The 16,964-nt window shown below is 41.3% G+C and overlaps 1 protein-coding gene across 2 annotated transcripts in view; it reads left to right on the forward strand.

Annotated features, from left to right (window-relative positions):
* The window catches only part of LOC138755667 (KAT8 regulatory NSL complex subunit 1-like), a 221,979-nt gene that overhangs the window by 172,771 nt on the left and 32,244 nt on the right, over window positions 1-16,964 (forward strand). The window contains exons 6-9 of one of the 2 annotated variants that reach the window (XM_069922059.1): window positions 1,226-1,391; window positions 10,044-10,211; window positions 11,980-12,123; window positions 15,608-15,768. In XM_069922059.1, coding sequence (XP_069778160.1) covers window positions 1,226-1,391; window positions 10,044-10,211; window positions 11,980-12,123; window positions 15,608-15,768 — 639 coding nt within the window. The remainder of the gene's footprint in view (window positions 1-1,225; window positions 1,392-10,043; window positions 10,212-11,979; window positions 12,124-15,607; window positions 15,769-16,964) is intronic. The other variant, XM_069922060.1, reaches the window with a different exon arrangement.

Consider the following 16,964-nt stretch of genomic DNA (forward strand, 5'->3'; position numbering starts at 1 on the left):
TCTGTTAGTACCCACCCTCAATTCCATCTTTCCATATGTCTCCTTTTCACTAGCTCTGTCTCTCCCTCTCTTTTCTCTCTGTCTCCTGTATTCACAGAGCAACTACCTCTCTCTGCCTTCCCCACTCAATTCTCACCTTTCCTCCCTCCTGACCTTCTCTCCATATCCAATTACACCTTTTGTTTGATGGTCTGTACTCCTCCCCCTGCCATTTCTTTTAATGCAGATGCCTGTCTGCTTTTTACTCAACCCTTGAAGAAGGACTCGAGCCTGAAATGTCAGTTTTACATCTTTAACTCCCATGGACCTGTCGGTTCCTCTAGAATTTCTGTGTTTTTATTAATTTCACACTTGAAGAATATTAAGGTGCAAAGGTTTTTGGTCAAATATCATCAGAATTGTTCCCAATCACAATTGTTTACTTCTCCCTTACCCCCACATGGAGAATAAAGCATGAGAACTTGTTTATTAGGTTAATTGGCTACAAAAATTCTGCCTTTTCAGTTGTAGAAAAGCAAAAACAGCAGAAAGAGATGAACCCAATGCTTGTCTTCTTTTCAGTGAACTAGTTGAATGAGATTCTGAATATTTTGTTAACTTACTCATGCTAAATCTGCTAGTCTCAATTAAGTAAGCTGTCTTTGGGATTTTTCATGCACAACTTTTACTTATGTTTGTAAGGTGGTTTATATAAATGTTTGCACTCTGATGCTGCTGGGCAATGAATTTTGTGACTTGTTCATGACAATAAATTCTGATTCTGAGCTATAGACATGGAGCTCCCCAATAACCTTGTCAGGTTATGAACACCTGTCCACAAGGTCATTCAAGATATTCACGTTTGCTTCTCCAGATTCTGCCCAATTTTAAGACCTGCTGAGTTCCCTTGCTTGCTATGTCATTCTGCAATGTACCAGTTCCTGCATGGAAGTGCAAATTTATGAATGCTGCATAATGCTGAAATGAGATTGCCAAAATAACTCCAGGTTCTTTACTTGATGTCGTGTTTTGCATTAAAAAAAATTGCTTGCATGGCAGTGAACATGAAAGTAGACTCCCAAACATGTTGGCTTTTTCAGGAGAGAGATGGAAGAAAACGTTTGAGTTAATGTTAGGAAAGTGTATGCAATTTAATATTTGTAGTTAAAAATATTTTTTGGTGTCCAATGTAGCTTCATTCTTCAGAGAAATCATGACATGTCATCGTCACTTTTTTTTTTTGCAGGCTCAGCGTCCCCTTAGTATTAAGTGCAGCTGCGACTGGCCCACCTCATGTATATTATGTGGTTCTAAAACATTTATGCAGGCAATGGATCAAACCGGTATGCCTCTCCAGGAACGTGTGGCTATATTGGAACCCTGTTACCACCCTATCCTGTCACTTTTACAAGGTGAGTATTAATCTGTCATTTGTAATATTTATTAACAATTTTTGTTGATTTTGATTGTCGGCCATGCCCTTTCACTTGCAATTTGACTTGTTTCACAGTTATTTACTGTCATGTTAAAATTTATTATAATATGCCTGTACATAAACAATCAGATGAAACAGCATTTCTCTGCACCATGGTGCATCCACAAACATCAATAATACATTTCTCACACAGCACATAATAATCTCAGCATACATAAAAATGCAATATGAAATAAATATGTTTCATTATTTCATTTATAAAAGAACTGCGGTTAAAGGATACCATTCATCAATTTCATACCCTGCAGGAAGAAGCTGTTTTCCAACCTGGTAGTTCTTTTTTAGGTGCTTCTGTTTTCTGCCATTTTTGCATCTATTAATCCATTATCCCTTTTATTCTATCCTTTACATAAATGGATTGTAGTCATATTTTGAAATGACACTTTTTTCCTATAAGATTTCCATTGTGTTCTCCCAATTTCTGACTTTCCACACCAGTATACCTAAAATGTCTTCATTTTTCCATTGTCACAGCTTTCTCTTCATCAAGAAATGGGGTCACATGTGTCTTCATCAGATGATCCTTCATAACATCTTACACTTTCATTGAGTTTCCAGATCAAACATGTTTCCTCACCTCCCCATTTAGCTTTCTGCGTGGACCATTCCCTTAATGTCTGTTGTGTACAAGACTGACATTAAAATCTCAGGAGGTACTTTCCAGGCCTTTATACCTGATTCGTTCCCATTGTTCAATAATGTAAGAATTCCTTCCAAGTGAAGCAGCAACTGAGTTGCACATGTCAAGGTTAGTGTATTGCAAGCAGTACACATGATGTCTTGACATTTTACAAATCAAGCACAGATTAGGAGACGGTTTTGCAGAATATTCCATTCAGTTCACGAAGATTATGAGCTTCCTGTTGCCTGTCACTTAAATTCATTCTGCTGCTATTCTGACTTTCTCTGTCTTTGGTCTTCCATGTGGATCCAATGATACCCAACATGAGGTTACAGCACCTTGTCATCTGTCCAGGCATGTTGCAGACTTTAGGAGTCCATACTAAATTCATCAATTTCAGTACCTTTACCATTGGTGTCAGGATTGATGGAAATGCAAAGTCATCTATCTACAATAGTGGTAGGCCACGGCGTGTTTCTACGTCGGTCACAGTGACTTCCCAATTCATTGAGGTCAGGGTAGGTCTGAGGGCATGTCTCAGTCTTATCAGTAACTTTGGGTATTGTGGTGAGCAATCTGGCTGTCTCTCAATGTAAGCAGCTTGGAGCTCAGCAATCACAATTTCTATCAGACCCCCACACAAGACTGATTCAGAAGTGTGTTTTTTTTGTCTTCTTACTACTTATTGTTTTCCTCTTCAAGAAAGAATTATTGCACTACCTGCCAGAAATCAGCTGAGAAGGACTGGCACTGGTGAGGAACCCCTTTCTTGCTAAAGTTAACAAAATCCCTGATGACCTGCAAGATGAACTCATTGACCTTAAAAACGGTTCTGGATGCAGAGATATATTTGAGACTTTGTCTATCTCTGAGTTTTGACCAAAAATGACAGATAGTTATTCCCAACATTGCGAAGGAGTGTCATCAGAAGATCCTGCCCCTCATGACCTCTTATTTTCGTGAATCAGGCTTCTAAGTAAGAATGGTGATGATTAATTATCAGGTCATAATGGTACAGCAGGTAATGTTGCCACTCTTTCATCCGAACTCCTGCTGCTGTCTGTGCGGAGCCTGCATGTTTTCTCTGTGACTGCATGGGTATCATCCATGTGATCTTGTTTCCTCCCATATCTCAAAGGCATGCCGGTAGCAGGTCAAATGACTCCATGGTATAAGCGAGGGGCTGGAGAAGATTTGAAAACATGCTGTCGATGGGTGAGGGGGTTATTGATTAGCATGTGAAAGAGAATGGGTTATTGGAAAATAAGTTGTTGAATTGGACCAAAAGGATTTCTCTGGGAATCTGATAAGATGAACAACCTCCTAAGTTTTAAAGAAATATGAAATTAATACTGAGATGTCTGGAATGATATATACAGAAGATGAAAGAGAGAAACTAGAGGGAAAAAATGTTGGAAATATGAGGTGCAGTGCCCAGTAACCACTAGAAATTTGAAACCAAAGAGAATTCTGAAAATATCAGTAGTCGTATATAAAGGGACAGAAACATGGTGTTAATATTATAGATCAGGGATTTTCAACCTTTTTCAGTCCAAGGCCCACCTGGCTTATAACCTAACATGACATGGCCCACTAGTGGCAAGGACTGAGCAATATTTCAAAGTCAAAGGCAACTCTGTAAGAATCACCTCTTTATCTAATTTAAGGCATCTTATTTAACATTTTGAAAGTATAAAAAAAAAACACTGCAAGCAGAGACTGAACATAAAGTTCTCAATCAAAATCAAAGCTCAAGCCACTTTAATGAGACCACTGTTCCTGAAGTTTCTTCACCAGTTTCAACATCCTTGGTTCTGTTGTAGATAATGAACACCTGAGATCTGCCACGTAGATAAGGCTTCGTGCCTTTGTCTTCAATGGCAGCAATGTCTAAAAGCCTGATTCACGAAAATAAGAGGTCATGAGGGGCAGGATCTTCTGATGACACTCCTTCGCAATGTTGGGAATAACTATCTGTCATTTTTGGCCAAAACTCAGAGATAGACAGAGTCTCAAATATATCTCTGCATCCAGAACTGTTTTTAAGGTCAATGAGTTCATCTTGCAGGTCATTTGTCCTATTTTAACTTTTCCAAGCTTAGTTTTTTAAATTTGTTTTAACTTTACAGTTCTAAAATAAAATCTTTAGTGGTATCTTTGGTTCTCACTTCGCAGATGCTACCTGACCTACTGAGTTCCACATTTTATGTTGCTTTGGATGAATTAGCTGGAGGGGCTGTACAACCACCTTGGTCCTATGTAGCTTGTTGACTGTCAAATATCCTGAAGTAGCTTGGCTTTAGTTCACGTTTGAAGAATAATCATTTGGGATTGCCATACTGGAGAATGACTGACTCATGCCCTATGGCACAAATTTTATTCCCCCATGTAAAATGATAGCAACTCATAAATAATTAGCTGCTAGAGGAACTCAGCAGATTAGAAAGCATCCATAGGTAGACCTAATGGGTCACTGTTTAGAGTCATGACTGTTTATTGACACTAAAGTAAAAAGGGGGCTGTAGCACGAAGCAAACCAACCCGCAAAATGGCCGATAAACACGGCAACCGTGCCAACCTTGGGGTGACACCAGCCGTTATCCCAGGTGACCTCCACACAGCAGACAGACGAGAAACACTGGCAGGAACGCCAGCCAACCTGAGGTCGGAACTCCGATAACGTGGCCCCCTGACATAAGCGCCAGGGCTCATATAAGCAGAGCTACCAGTGCAATAAACCACTCTTCGATTTCGACGCCTCGTGTGTGTGCGTGTGTGTCTTCCTTCCACACTCGTCATAGCACGTATGCTACATTGGTTACCCCGACAAGTCCAACCAGCAGTTGGACTCAAAGATGACGGATCAAGCGGAGCCAACGACCATCCACGCGGTCACTCAGGTTTTCAACATTCTGGGAGTCACAGCTGCATGTGTGGTTCAAGCAGGCCGAGGCACAGTTCCAGTTTCGCCACATCACCACCAACAACACCATCTATGTTGTGAGAACCCACGATCAGGACACAGCAACAAGGGTCATAGATTTCCTACGGCAGCCTCCGGAGCAATGCAAATACACGGCCCTCAAAGAGCTATTAACCCACACTTTGGGGCTTTCCTGGCATGCCCGATTGCTGCATATGGACGGATTGGGAGACGGCCCCATCCTCCCTAATGAGTGAGATGCTCACGTTAACCGAGGGCCACAAACCTTGTCTGCTCTTGGAGCAGATCTTCCTGGAGCAGCTGCCTGAGGATATACAGCTCTTGCTCACAGACGAGAACTTTAGCGACCCTTGGAGGGTTGCCGCCCAGGCAGACATGCTCTGGAGAGCGAAGAAGGACTCCAGCGCCATTGTACACCACATCAGCAAACCCAATGAATAACTCCCAGTAAGATCAAGGCCAGCAAAGAGGCAAGTGAACACCCTGGTACAGCTATGGTACTATCATCAGGAAATCTCTTGGCTAACCACAGTTAAGCAGGCGCTTCCTGGTCGACACAGGTGCCAAGATAAGCATTCTATCCCTTGCAAGCCTCGACACCCATTGCAGCAAACAGGGCCCAACACTGAGGGTAGCCAATAGCTACTGCATTTGAATTTTCGGGACCCGCACCATCCTCCTTCGGTTCAGCAACAGTCGCTTTAAATGGACCTTTACTTTCATGGCAGTGGCACAACAGCTCCTGGGGGCTGACTTCTTTCAGACCTACTGCTTGCTGGTCGACCTCAAGGGATGGTATTTGATGCATGCCAGAGCCTTTCAGACTCTGCCTCTGGGGTAAGCCAAGCTACCTGCCCCCCACCTGGACTTTATAACACTCTCGGACAATAAATTTGCCCTAGCGGAGTTCCCCTTGTTAGTGATGCCACAGTTCTCCATGGCCGAGCCAAAGCACAGGGTAAGGCACCACATTACTGACCGGGGAGCCCCCCCCCGCAGCCCCCGCTCCATGCCAGGGCATGCCAACTCCTGCCTGAGAAACTCAACTTGACAAAGGAGGAGTTCAAAAAGATGGAGGATCTTGGATTGTGCAATGCTTTGACAGTCCATGGACCATATTGCGCCAAATGTGGACTTCAATGCCTCAGTGGTGGAGATGGTTACCATGTGCCTTTAATCATCCTTGGAGAATTCTTGGCCCCCGATAAATACCCAGAAGACCCCATGGCGGAAGCTGGAGTCCTTGGTCCTGTGACAACCCCCACCGCACAGCCTGCCTAAGCATAGCATCCTGAATGATCTAAGGACTTGCTGGTATGTGTTCGTGAAGAGGGGCACACACAGACTATCATTGTAACGATCCTATGAGAGGCGGCAAGGTCATTAGAGACAATGGTTCCACATTTGTCCTCTACATTGATGGTAAAGAGGAAAACTTTATTGTCGATTGTCTGAAACCGTATATCTGGACTGTAATGAGCTGTTTTGCACTCTGCCCCGCAACACAGGGGCAGGGCACCAAAGGCTATGAATAATTGCCTAATCACTGATTCTGGGATGGGGGGTGGAGGGGAGAGAGTAATGTAGTGGTCTGCACACCAAGACACGAACCGGCCTGCAAAATGGCTGATGAAAGTGGCGACCGCGCAGACCTGGGAATGACACTAGCTGTTGTCCCAGGTGACCTCCGCACAGCAGGAAGATGAAGGACTCTGACAGGAACACCGGCCAACCTAAGGTCGGCACTCCTATGATGTGGGCACCTGATGTCAGCGCCAGGGGCCCATATAAACAGAGCTGCCAGTGCAATAAAGTACTCTTTGATTTTGACTCCTCGTGTGTGTGTCTTCCTTCCACACTCATTGTAGAGCATCTGCTACAGGGTGATATTTTGGATATTAAGGGGGGAAAGAAGTTAATGAGTGTCCAAGAGGCAATAGGATATTGGAAGAAGGTGGGAGAAGTGAAAAAACAGAGGGAGAAACCACTGGGAAGAAGAGAGGGGAAGTTAGAAATATAAGAATAGGACAAAGTAGAAATGTAAATAATGAAACTGGATAGATATAGGCTTTTGAAAAAAATTGTTAATGCCATTAAGTTTAAGACCATGTCCATGTGTTGTTCCTCAAGTTTATGTTTGGCCGCACTGTAACATGAGGCCGAAGATTATGTATGTTTACGAATGATTAGGGGAATTGAAACAGTTGACTTACAGGAAGTTCAAGCTTTGACCCACAAACAGAGCATTGGTGTTCAGGAAAGCGGACACTCAGCCTTCATTTGGTCTCATCAATATAAAGTGGGCCTTATCAAAAGCAGTGGATTAGGTTGGACGATGTGCACGCATTGCTCAGCTTCTCTTGGAAGACCTGTTTGTGTGGCCACTTCTTTGCAGACTGTGGATTTTCTTACAGTGTATGAAGAAGGATGCAAAGGTCCTCATCATGGTTTATTCATTGCAGCAGTATAACTGTGTAACTCTGATTTGTGGGGTGTTTCTGGAGATGCACACAGAAATAGATGCCCAGTGCTTCTGGAATATCATCATCTTGGTGAAAGATGTTCTTCGCTCTGTCCAAAACTTGTTGGTGTTTCAGCACAGTGAAATGTCATTGAGAAAATGCTGCTGACTGGCACATTCCAGGCTGAAAGAGTACGTGCTGAGAAATGCACTGAGGCTTGGCGCAGCCGGCGTAAGAACTCTGTAGGGTGGCCACCATTTAAGAATCTTTCCGCTACCAGACATTGAGGGATGGGATTATCTGTCAAATGACAGAAGTGGGAATAACTCTTGGGGTGTCATGTTAGTTGCAACGTTGGTATAAATAGGTTACAATGTACTGTCACATACATCTGACGCTATGAATGTTAAAGCACTTTATATTGTTTTCCTTGTATCAATACGAAAATAACAGTCAGAATATGAAAATACCTTGTGCTCTCTATTTTTAAATTGTGAATGAAGTCTGTTTTGAAATTAATATTTATAAAAAATTGTAGCCCTGGATGGAGCTAATGTGGGAGATATAGGGTCAAGTGCTTAAAGGGGAGGAAGGATGGGTGGTGAGCGAAAAACAAACCAGGGAGTCTCTGATAGATGATCCCTATGTTATGAGCCCAGTGGACCCCAAAATCCAGCAGCAACAGAAATTCACCAAGACAAATGGTTATTTAAACAAAAGTTGCTTTTAATTTATCTTTAAACATAAAAACAGGATGAAACACCAACTTATTACTATTAACTTACTTAACCTAACCTAACCCAACCCAACCCCCTTCTAATTCTAACCGCATGTGTATGTAATGTAAGTTTAGAAAAGTTCTTTCATTCACAGTCCAATCTCACTTCTCATTCATCCAAGTTCACTGGGTGCAGGCAATTCTTATACTGTGAACAGAATTTAACATTTATGACTTTCACCAGGCTTTTGTGCTTGAAAGATAAATGGATACCACTCAGGAAAGTTTTTGTCAGTTTTCAGACAGGGATTTGTTGTTCGCTGGACACAAACTGATTTCTTCTAATCAGCCACAACTGATTCATTTTTAATCAGCCACTTCAGTATCTTGTCAAAGAAACTTGCCCAATCAGGGTTTTCCAGATGATAACCTCTTTCTTTCAGGTCACCACAGAGTTCCTTTTTGTTTCTCTTATTTCAAGTGAAACATTATGGACTACAAGAGCTTTGACCAGGCTGAATTAAGAACTCACAACCTGTCTTCAAAATGAGGTTTTTCCATAAGCTTGCCAGCTTGTCCTGTTCCAGTCCCAGCTGCTGCTGCTGAACTGTAGCACTGTAGAACTCAATTCTCTCTCTCTCTCACTCACTCACTCCCAGAGAAATGCCTGTTCGACTCTCTCCTGCCTGCAAAACCACATGACCCTCTTAGAACAGCAAACTGCACTCAGATAGCCTACGGCTCCAAACCAAATCCTCCGAGTTCTTTCATCTGTTGCTTTTCAAACCAATCCATTAGTGAACAGTCCACTCTCCAAAGTTTTTGCAAAGGCACTCCGAGCTGGACTGTCTGGTTTGAGCAGAGCTCTGGCATTTTAAATGAGATCTGTTTTGAAGTGTTTGTATGTGACCTACACTAAAAACCTGCCTCAATTTATCTAATTTAAAACATTTCTGTATACAATATAAAATACAACAAAATCTGTCACAAAAAGCAGGAAAGTGTTGGGAGGGGAGGTTTGACTCTTCTGCCAATATGATAATATGATGATTTCAGGGGCTGGTGGGGTAGAAAGTGAGGACCATAGGGACTTTGCCTTGGGGCAGTGGGGTGATGGTGAAAATCTGAGAAATGGAGGAGATACTGGTACAGGCTTTATCAATGATGAAAATGGAGAGGAAGTGCTTTTGGTAGCCACTGTTCTTTTGTTTTATTGTTTTTGTTCATTTTTTAATGATGAATTATTTATTGACCATTCCTGGTTGCTTTAATGAACCAAACCAGTAGCCACTTAAATTAGGGCTGCACTAGTGGTGAGCACGTTATTACGATGCCAGTGACGAGGGTTCGAATCCAGCGATGTCTATAACGAAATTGTACATTTTTTCCCATGACCATATGGATTTCCTCTGTTATCTTCAGTTTTCTCCCATATTCAAATGATGTGCAAGGTTAGTAGCTTAATTGGCCATGTAGATATAACTGGGTGGTATGGGCTGGAAGGGCCAAAAATTGTGCTGCATCTCTAAATTAACAATGTTAGATCAATGTCTTGTGCAGAAATTTCCTTATTATGAGCAATATTTGCTATCCAATCAATTTTTTTTTGTGGCAGTGTCTAACCAGATAGCCTGTAAATAATCATATTTATGAAGTTTATTTTCTCTGCTTTGACCTATTTGAATAACATCCAGTTGTGTCCCCAGTTCTGTGGTCATGTGGCTAATGAATCTTGTTAATACATTACATGTAATAAGCTTATTCTCCAGTATCTACATAAAGAATAAGCTTGTCAATGAGGTTGATTGTTGTTTTGCTTTTAGATGCACCTCTTCATGTGCACTTTGAAGGTTTACTGAAACAGGAAGAACATCAAAAACAATCACAGAAATCCAAGTCTTTGAAGTTGTTTTCTCAAGTGAAACAGAGATCCCAAGATTCTGCAAAGAACATTTGTCAAAAGCTTGCCTCGTCAATCCTTTCATCAGCCAGTAAGTTTCATATCAGTCGTTCCTCAGCATGAGACAAGTTATATGCACAGTCACATCCCTCTTTTTTAGCAAATACACTGAATTAATAAACATCAAAGGTTATCTTCTTTTCTTTGGCTTGGCTTCGCAGACGAAGATTTATGGAGGGGTAAATGTCCACGTCAGCTGCAGGCTCGTTTGTGGCTGACAAGTCCGATGCGGGACAGGCAGACACGGTTGCAGCGGTTGCAGGGGAATATTGGTTGGTTGGGGTTGGGTGTTGGGTTTTCCTCCTTTGTCTTTTGTCAGTGAGGTGGGCTGTGCGGTCTTCTTCAAAGGAGGTTGCTGCCCGCCAAACTGTGAAGTGCCAAGATGCACGGTTTGAGGCGATATCAGCCCACTGGTGGTGGTCAATGTGGCAGGCACCAAGAGATTTCTTTAGGGAGTCCTTGTACCTCTTCTTTGGTGCACCTCTGTCACGGTGGCCAGTGGAGAGCTCGCCATATAACACGATCTTGGGAAGGCGATGGTCCTCCATTCTGGAGACGTGACCTACCCAGCGCAGTTGGATCTTCAGCAGCGTGGATTCGATGTTGTCGGCCTCTGCCATCTCGAGTACTTCGATGTTAGGGATGAAGTCGCTCCAATGAATGTTGAGGATGGAGTGGAGACAACGCTGGTGGAAGCGTTCTAGGAGCCGTAGGTGATGCCGGTAGAGGACCCATAATTCGGAGCCGAACAGGAATGTGGTTGAGTAAAACTCTCATGGTTTCATTGAACTCTGTCCTAATCAGCTGGTACCTGTATTCAGAACAAAGCTAAAATATTTTGAGTTCACAACCAGTGATTTTGTTACATAATTTTTAAGATTTGCAGGTTGCTGGGGGCCAGAATTACTTGCTCATCTCTAATTCCCCTTCCCATGGCACCTCTTTCCATATACCCACCACCCTCTGTGAGGAGAAAAGGAACCCATTGGGTCCCTTTTTAATCTTCCCTCCATCACTTTCAATCCATGCCTGCTCGTTTTAAATTAACCAACCTTGTTAAAAGACTATGACTCTTTATCTTGTTTCTACTCATGATTTTTATACCTCTAAAGGGACTCCCCTTTGTTCCAGGAAAAACTGTCCCAGGCTGCCTGACTCTCCTTATTACTCATGCCTTCAAGTCCTGACATAATTTTTGTGAATTATTCTTGAAGCCACTCTAGCTGATTCCCATCCTTCCTAGTGCACGGCTTCCAGAACTGAACACAATACTCCCAGTACAATCTTACCAATGACCCTTAAAACTCTGATGTGACACTCCAACTCTTGTTCTTAGTGCCCCAACCAAGTTTGCCTTTGTGTCTACTTGTGCTACCTTTTTCTATGAAATTATGTACTCTTCAGCCAAACTTTTAAGTCACCTTCCCTAATTTCCCTTCATTTCCTGCTACCCCAGAACCACCAAAATATTTGTCTGCATTGCTGAAACATCACTGTTTCTCTTGCACTAACTAGCACTGTGAATATCTATTTATCTATTAGAGAACCATGGAACTATCCTTTCATATTTATTATCTATTTTTCTGTCTTGCATTTAAATTCATTTAATTTTTTACTATGGTAGTTAGTGCGTCTTACGTACCTGTTTGGCTACAGCAACTAAAAAATTCATTGTAGCTTTATATTGTACTTGCGTATATGACAATAAACTCAAATTGACATTGATTTCTGCAAATGATCGAGCATTTCAATCAGCTGTTAACCTATTCTGACAGAGGATACTTATTTTTCACCTGCAGAATATGTGCAGAGTGGAAATGTATCAGAAAAGATCTTCAAAAGACGACTAGACCATTGGCAGCCAACTTCAAAAACAGAGGTTGATCCTTTTACGGAAAAACTCAGCACACAGTTAAAGAAGCAAAGAACACCTATGCACTTCGGTAATAGCAAATGCTATGGAAATGCCCAATTACTTGTTTGCTCAAAGACCTGAAGATTGTTCATTGTTGGATCTGATGGTTTTCATTGTTTAGAAGATGGTTCAGTTCTGCAAGATTGTTTCTAAAATTATCTTCTACTTTTGAAAATAGCAGCTGACAATGATGATTGTTCATTGAAAAGCTGGATTAGAATTCTTGACAGACAGATGTTTGTGAACGTTTCTTGTGGATTTTTGAATGTGCATTTGTGTTACAAGTAGAGAATATTAATGCATGATTAATGTTATTGCAGGTCAATAGTTTAATTCACTTGTTAATCTTTTGGATTTGTTGAAAATGTTTTCCAAAAAAAATTGAACAGTATCTGTCACAGATTTGCCTGTTGCCTTTTTTTCTCATGACTGAAACAGATGCCCAGCAAGCAGCCGAGTGCTGAAGCGTGTGAGTCAAGAATGAAACCCCATTTATAGTAACTGCATGTAATTGGTCTGACTCTAGTTGCAATGTGTATTCAGGAGTATTGTCCATGGGAGAATGACCAAGAGCGAAGGAGGAGGCAAGGGAGGCCCTTGAAGAAAGATGGAGTTTAATTGATCTCATGCTGGGTTGGAACCAAACACCAGGAGCAGAGGGAGAACACAAGATCATCAAACTGAACCTGACCTGTACTTGCATGCATGAACTCGTGGCAACTCTGCCTGGATCACTATCTCTTGCCCCTTCCCTCTATGTGTAATATTTAATATAAACAAAAATCTGAGCCTGTTACCCACAAGTTAATAATCTGTTGTCTCCAGTGGTGAGGTGAGGGAAATTATTAATGTGCATAGGGTTGGAGTTAAAGAAACCTGGTTGTGATTCTCTGTTGTAATTGAGTTCCTGTTCAGATATCTTGCTGTGTCAGATGAGTAGAAAGATATAATCTTATAACATCTGGTATTTTATGCATGTTGTGTGTATATCCTTTGTCTAACAAATTGAACTGGTTTATAATTATAAAAAATGGTTCTCCAGGACACACAAAATATTTGTAAAATTTGTTTGAAAGGCTCACATATTCCTTATTTCTATTTTGAATTCTATTATTTCCTGATAAAGAGTAGTATTGATGGGGGGTTTATCACAGATATATATGGTGGAGGGAGAATAGGGGGTGGAAGATTTTCACAAGCACCAAATTATTTTGCAAAAGATTGAGAACATAGCTAACCTTCTACTTTTGCAGGTTGGTATGCCACCTAATAGGTTCTGTAAGTTATAATATTTTAACCTGTCAAGGATGAGTGCGCTGTTTGCAAACAGTTCAGCCAATGAAAGGAAAAGAAAAATCACTCCCTTGTTGAATTCTAGTCACCCCTGTAGAATGTTTTTGGTATCAGTGAAGGACACGTTTTCTGTCAACATCTTAATACGTTGGTGACATTGGCACAGGCAGCGAAACAGTGAAGAGAAAACTTGGGTGATTGAAATGCTTCTGCTTCTTGCAGCTCCTAGTGCTATTTTAGATTATGTCTGAAGGTGGTCACCAGTTTCTTGGCCTGCTGATTTGCAGACAACAGGCTTATTTGCTTCAGCAGTTAGCACTGCAAATTGAAAGCAACTGTTTCTCTTCAAATATGAAATCAGTCTTAAATTTTAAAATATCAACCAAATCGGATAATCCAATCAAGTGTTTAAAAACATTCAATCTCTTTGTTTTCATGGTCCCAGTAGATTATTGGAGGAGATGCATTTTGAATAGTGATCAGAGAGGGAAATTGGAACAGTGTCATCAATGTATACTACTGGCTCAATAGACAACTGAGATTTTCTTGATCTTAGTTTCAAACAATTGATTCTGAGTCTGAAACGTTTACAGGCTCCAACACATTGACTCAGCTTTCACACTATTTCCCCTCTCATTCTCATTTAATTTTCCTCCTTCATTCCACCATTGAAGGGTGAAAGTGTTATGCGTGTGGAAATTTTGGAGGAAATAACAAGCTCTCTCGTTTATTAGTACCCAAATGCAAGTTAGTGTGACACCCATGTGATTGTAAATATGCATTCATCAGGATGCTTTGTTGACTACAGTTAAAACTATCATCCCCTCAAAAATGATCAGCAAACTCCAAGACCTGGGACTCAACACCCCACTATGTAATTGGATCATGGATTTCCTCACCTCCAGACCACAATCTTTGAGGATTGGTAAGAACATCTCCTCCACAATCTCCCATCAGTACCAGAGCACCACAAGGCTATGTTCTTAGCCCCCTGCTGTACTCATTTTAAACATACGACTGTGTGGCTCTGAATGACAATAACATCATCTACAGATTTGCTGACAATACCACAGTAGTGGGTTGTATAAAGAAAGGTGATGAGTCAGCATACAGGAAGTGAAAACTTGGCTGAATGGTGCATCAACAACAATCTTGCACAATGTCACAAAAACTAAGGGGCTGATTGTTGACTTCAGGAAGGGAAAGCAAGAGGTATACAATCCAGTGATCATTGGGGGATCAGAGGTGGAGAGGGTGAACAAATTTAAGTTCTTGTGCATCACTGTCTTGGAAGATCTTTCTTGGACCCAATACACTAAAGGCATCATGAAGAAGGCATATCAGCGCCTCTACTTCCTCAGGCATTTACGGAGGTTTAGTATGACACCAGAAACCCTGGCAAATTTCTACAGACATGTGGTGGAAAGTGTGCTGACCAGCTGCATCATGGCCTGGTATGGGGACTCCAATACCCCCAAGCATAAAGCCCTACAAAAGGTAGTGTACGCAGACCAGGACATCACAGGCAAAATCCTCCCCTTGATCAAGAACATCTACAGGGAACAGTGCTGTCATAGAGGAGCAGCAATCATCAAGGATCTACTACCATCCAGCACATGCTCTGGTTCTTACTGCTGCCATCAGAAGTGGTATAGGTGTATCAAGACTCGCACCACCAGATTCGGGAACAGGGGCTATCCCTCCACCATCAGACTCAACAACAAACTCAATCAAGGACTCTTGTGCACTTTATTGATTTTTAAAAATTCTCTCTGTATTCATCTATTTACAGTACTGTACTTTATTTGCTTACATGTATGCACTGTGTACAGTGTTTTTTTGCAGTACCAGTTAGTGGTAATTCTGCTTCATCCACAGGAAAAAGAATCTCAGGGTTGTATGTGATGTCACGTATGTACTCTTGACAACAAATCTGAATCTCATTGTTAGGTATAATTCCACAGTGCAAGAATTCAAGAATTTGGGTTGGGTGGATTTTTTTCAGAAAGGAAAATAAGTTCTACTGTGAGTCCATACTTATATGTGCGTGCATGCACATGTTCAAAGATGAGTAAATCGGTAATTGTAAGATGGAATTTGACCTCAGTTACATTTTGAAATTTTATATTGCTTTTCTCTAATTTCCGAAGATGATGGATATAAAGGAATAAATAGCACACTGAGCAAAATTAATTTCTTGTTACCTTCCTTCCATGCAGCCTTCAGTAAACGACACAAATCAGCTTCAAGTTCATACCCTCCTTTGCTGAATCCACAGACTCCAAAACAAAGTTCAGTGGTACACCAGTTGCCTTCATATACAGATGCCCCTCATTCAGCCATACACAACCAGCCTGCACCATCCAATATTTCTACACCAGTAAGTTATATTAAATGTTTTTGATTTGGAATGAATTAAAACACATGAGAGTACATTTATATTGAAAAGATTAGATGCACTTGAATTTTTCTTTGCTTTCTTGATTTTAAGAGGCAATTTAATGAGAGTAATTGCAAAAAGCACCAACAAGATTAATAACTTGATTTAAGATGAGTGATATTAGGACTTGAGAGAAGATAAAAAGGAAAAAAACATTTTTCTGTTAATGGCTCTTTCAAGATGCCAACACAGAAATATTTGGTTAAAAGGTCTCTTCAATGTTTTATTAACCCTTGTTTCTTGTTTGCAAGAGGAGGTGGGGTTGCATTGCTTGTCAGGGAAAATATTACAGCGGTGCCTAGGAAGGATAGATTAGAGGGCACATCCACGGAGGCTATTTGGGTGGAACTGAGGAGTAGGAAAGGAGAGGTTACACTTGTAGGGGTGTATTATAGACCACCTGGAGGGGACCGAGACCTAGAGGAGCAAATCTGTAGGGAGATAGTAGATATTTGTGATAAGCACAGGGTTGTAATTATGGGAGATTTTAATTTTCCACATATAGATTGGGAAACACATTCTGTGAAAGGAATGGATGGGTTAGAGTTTGTGAAATGTGTGCAAGATAGTTTTTTACAACAATATGTAGAGGTGCCGACCAGAGAAGGAGCAGTGTTAGATCTACTGTTGGCAAATGGGATGGGTCAAGTGACGGAGGTTAGTGTTGGCGAGCACTTCGGGTCCAGTGATCATAATGCCATCAGCTTCAATGTCATTATGGAAAGAGAGAAATCAGGGCCAAGGATTGAGGTTTTTGATTGGGGAAAAGCTAGATTTGAGGAGATGCGAAAGGACTTGCAGGGTGTGCATTGGGACAATTTGTTTTATGGGCAGGATGTAGTAGAGAGATGGAAGTCTTTTAAAGATCAGATTTTGAGAGTGCAAAAGCTTTATGTTCCTGTTAGGTTAAAAGGAGGGGCAAAAGGTTTGAGAGAGCCGTGGTTTTCAAGGAATATTGGAAACTTGGTTCGAAGAAAAAGGGAGGCGTACATTAGATATAAGAAGCATGGAGTTAAGGAGATGTTTGAAAGATACATTGAATGTAAGAGGAATCTTAAGAGAGGAATTAGGAAAGCTAAAAGAAGGTACGAGAAAACTATGGCAAGCAGGGTGAAAACTAATCCAAAAGAGTTCTA

Source organism: Narcine bancroftii, chromosome 2 (genome assembly GCF_036971445.1).
Source record: "Narcine bancroftii isolate sNarBan1 chromosome 2, sNarBan1.hap1, whole genome shotgun sequence".
NCBI lineage: Eukaryota > Metazoa > Chordata > Chondrichthyes > Torpediniformes > Narcinidae > Narcine > Narcine bancroftii.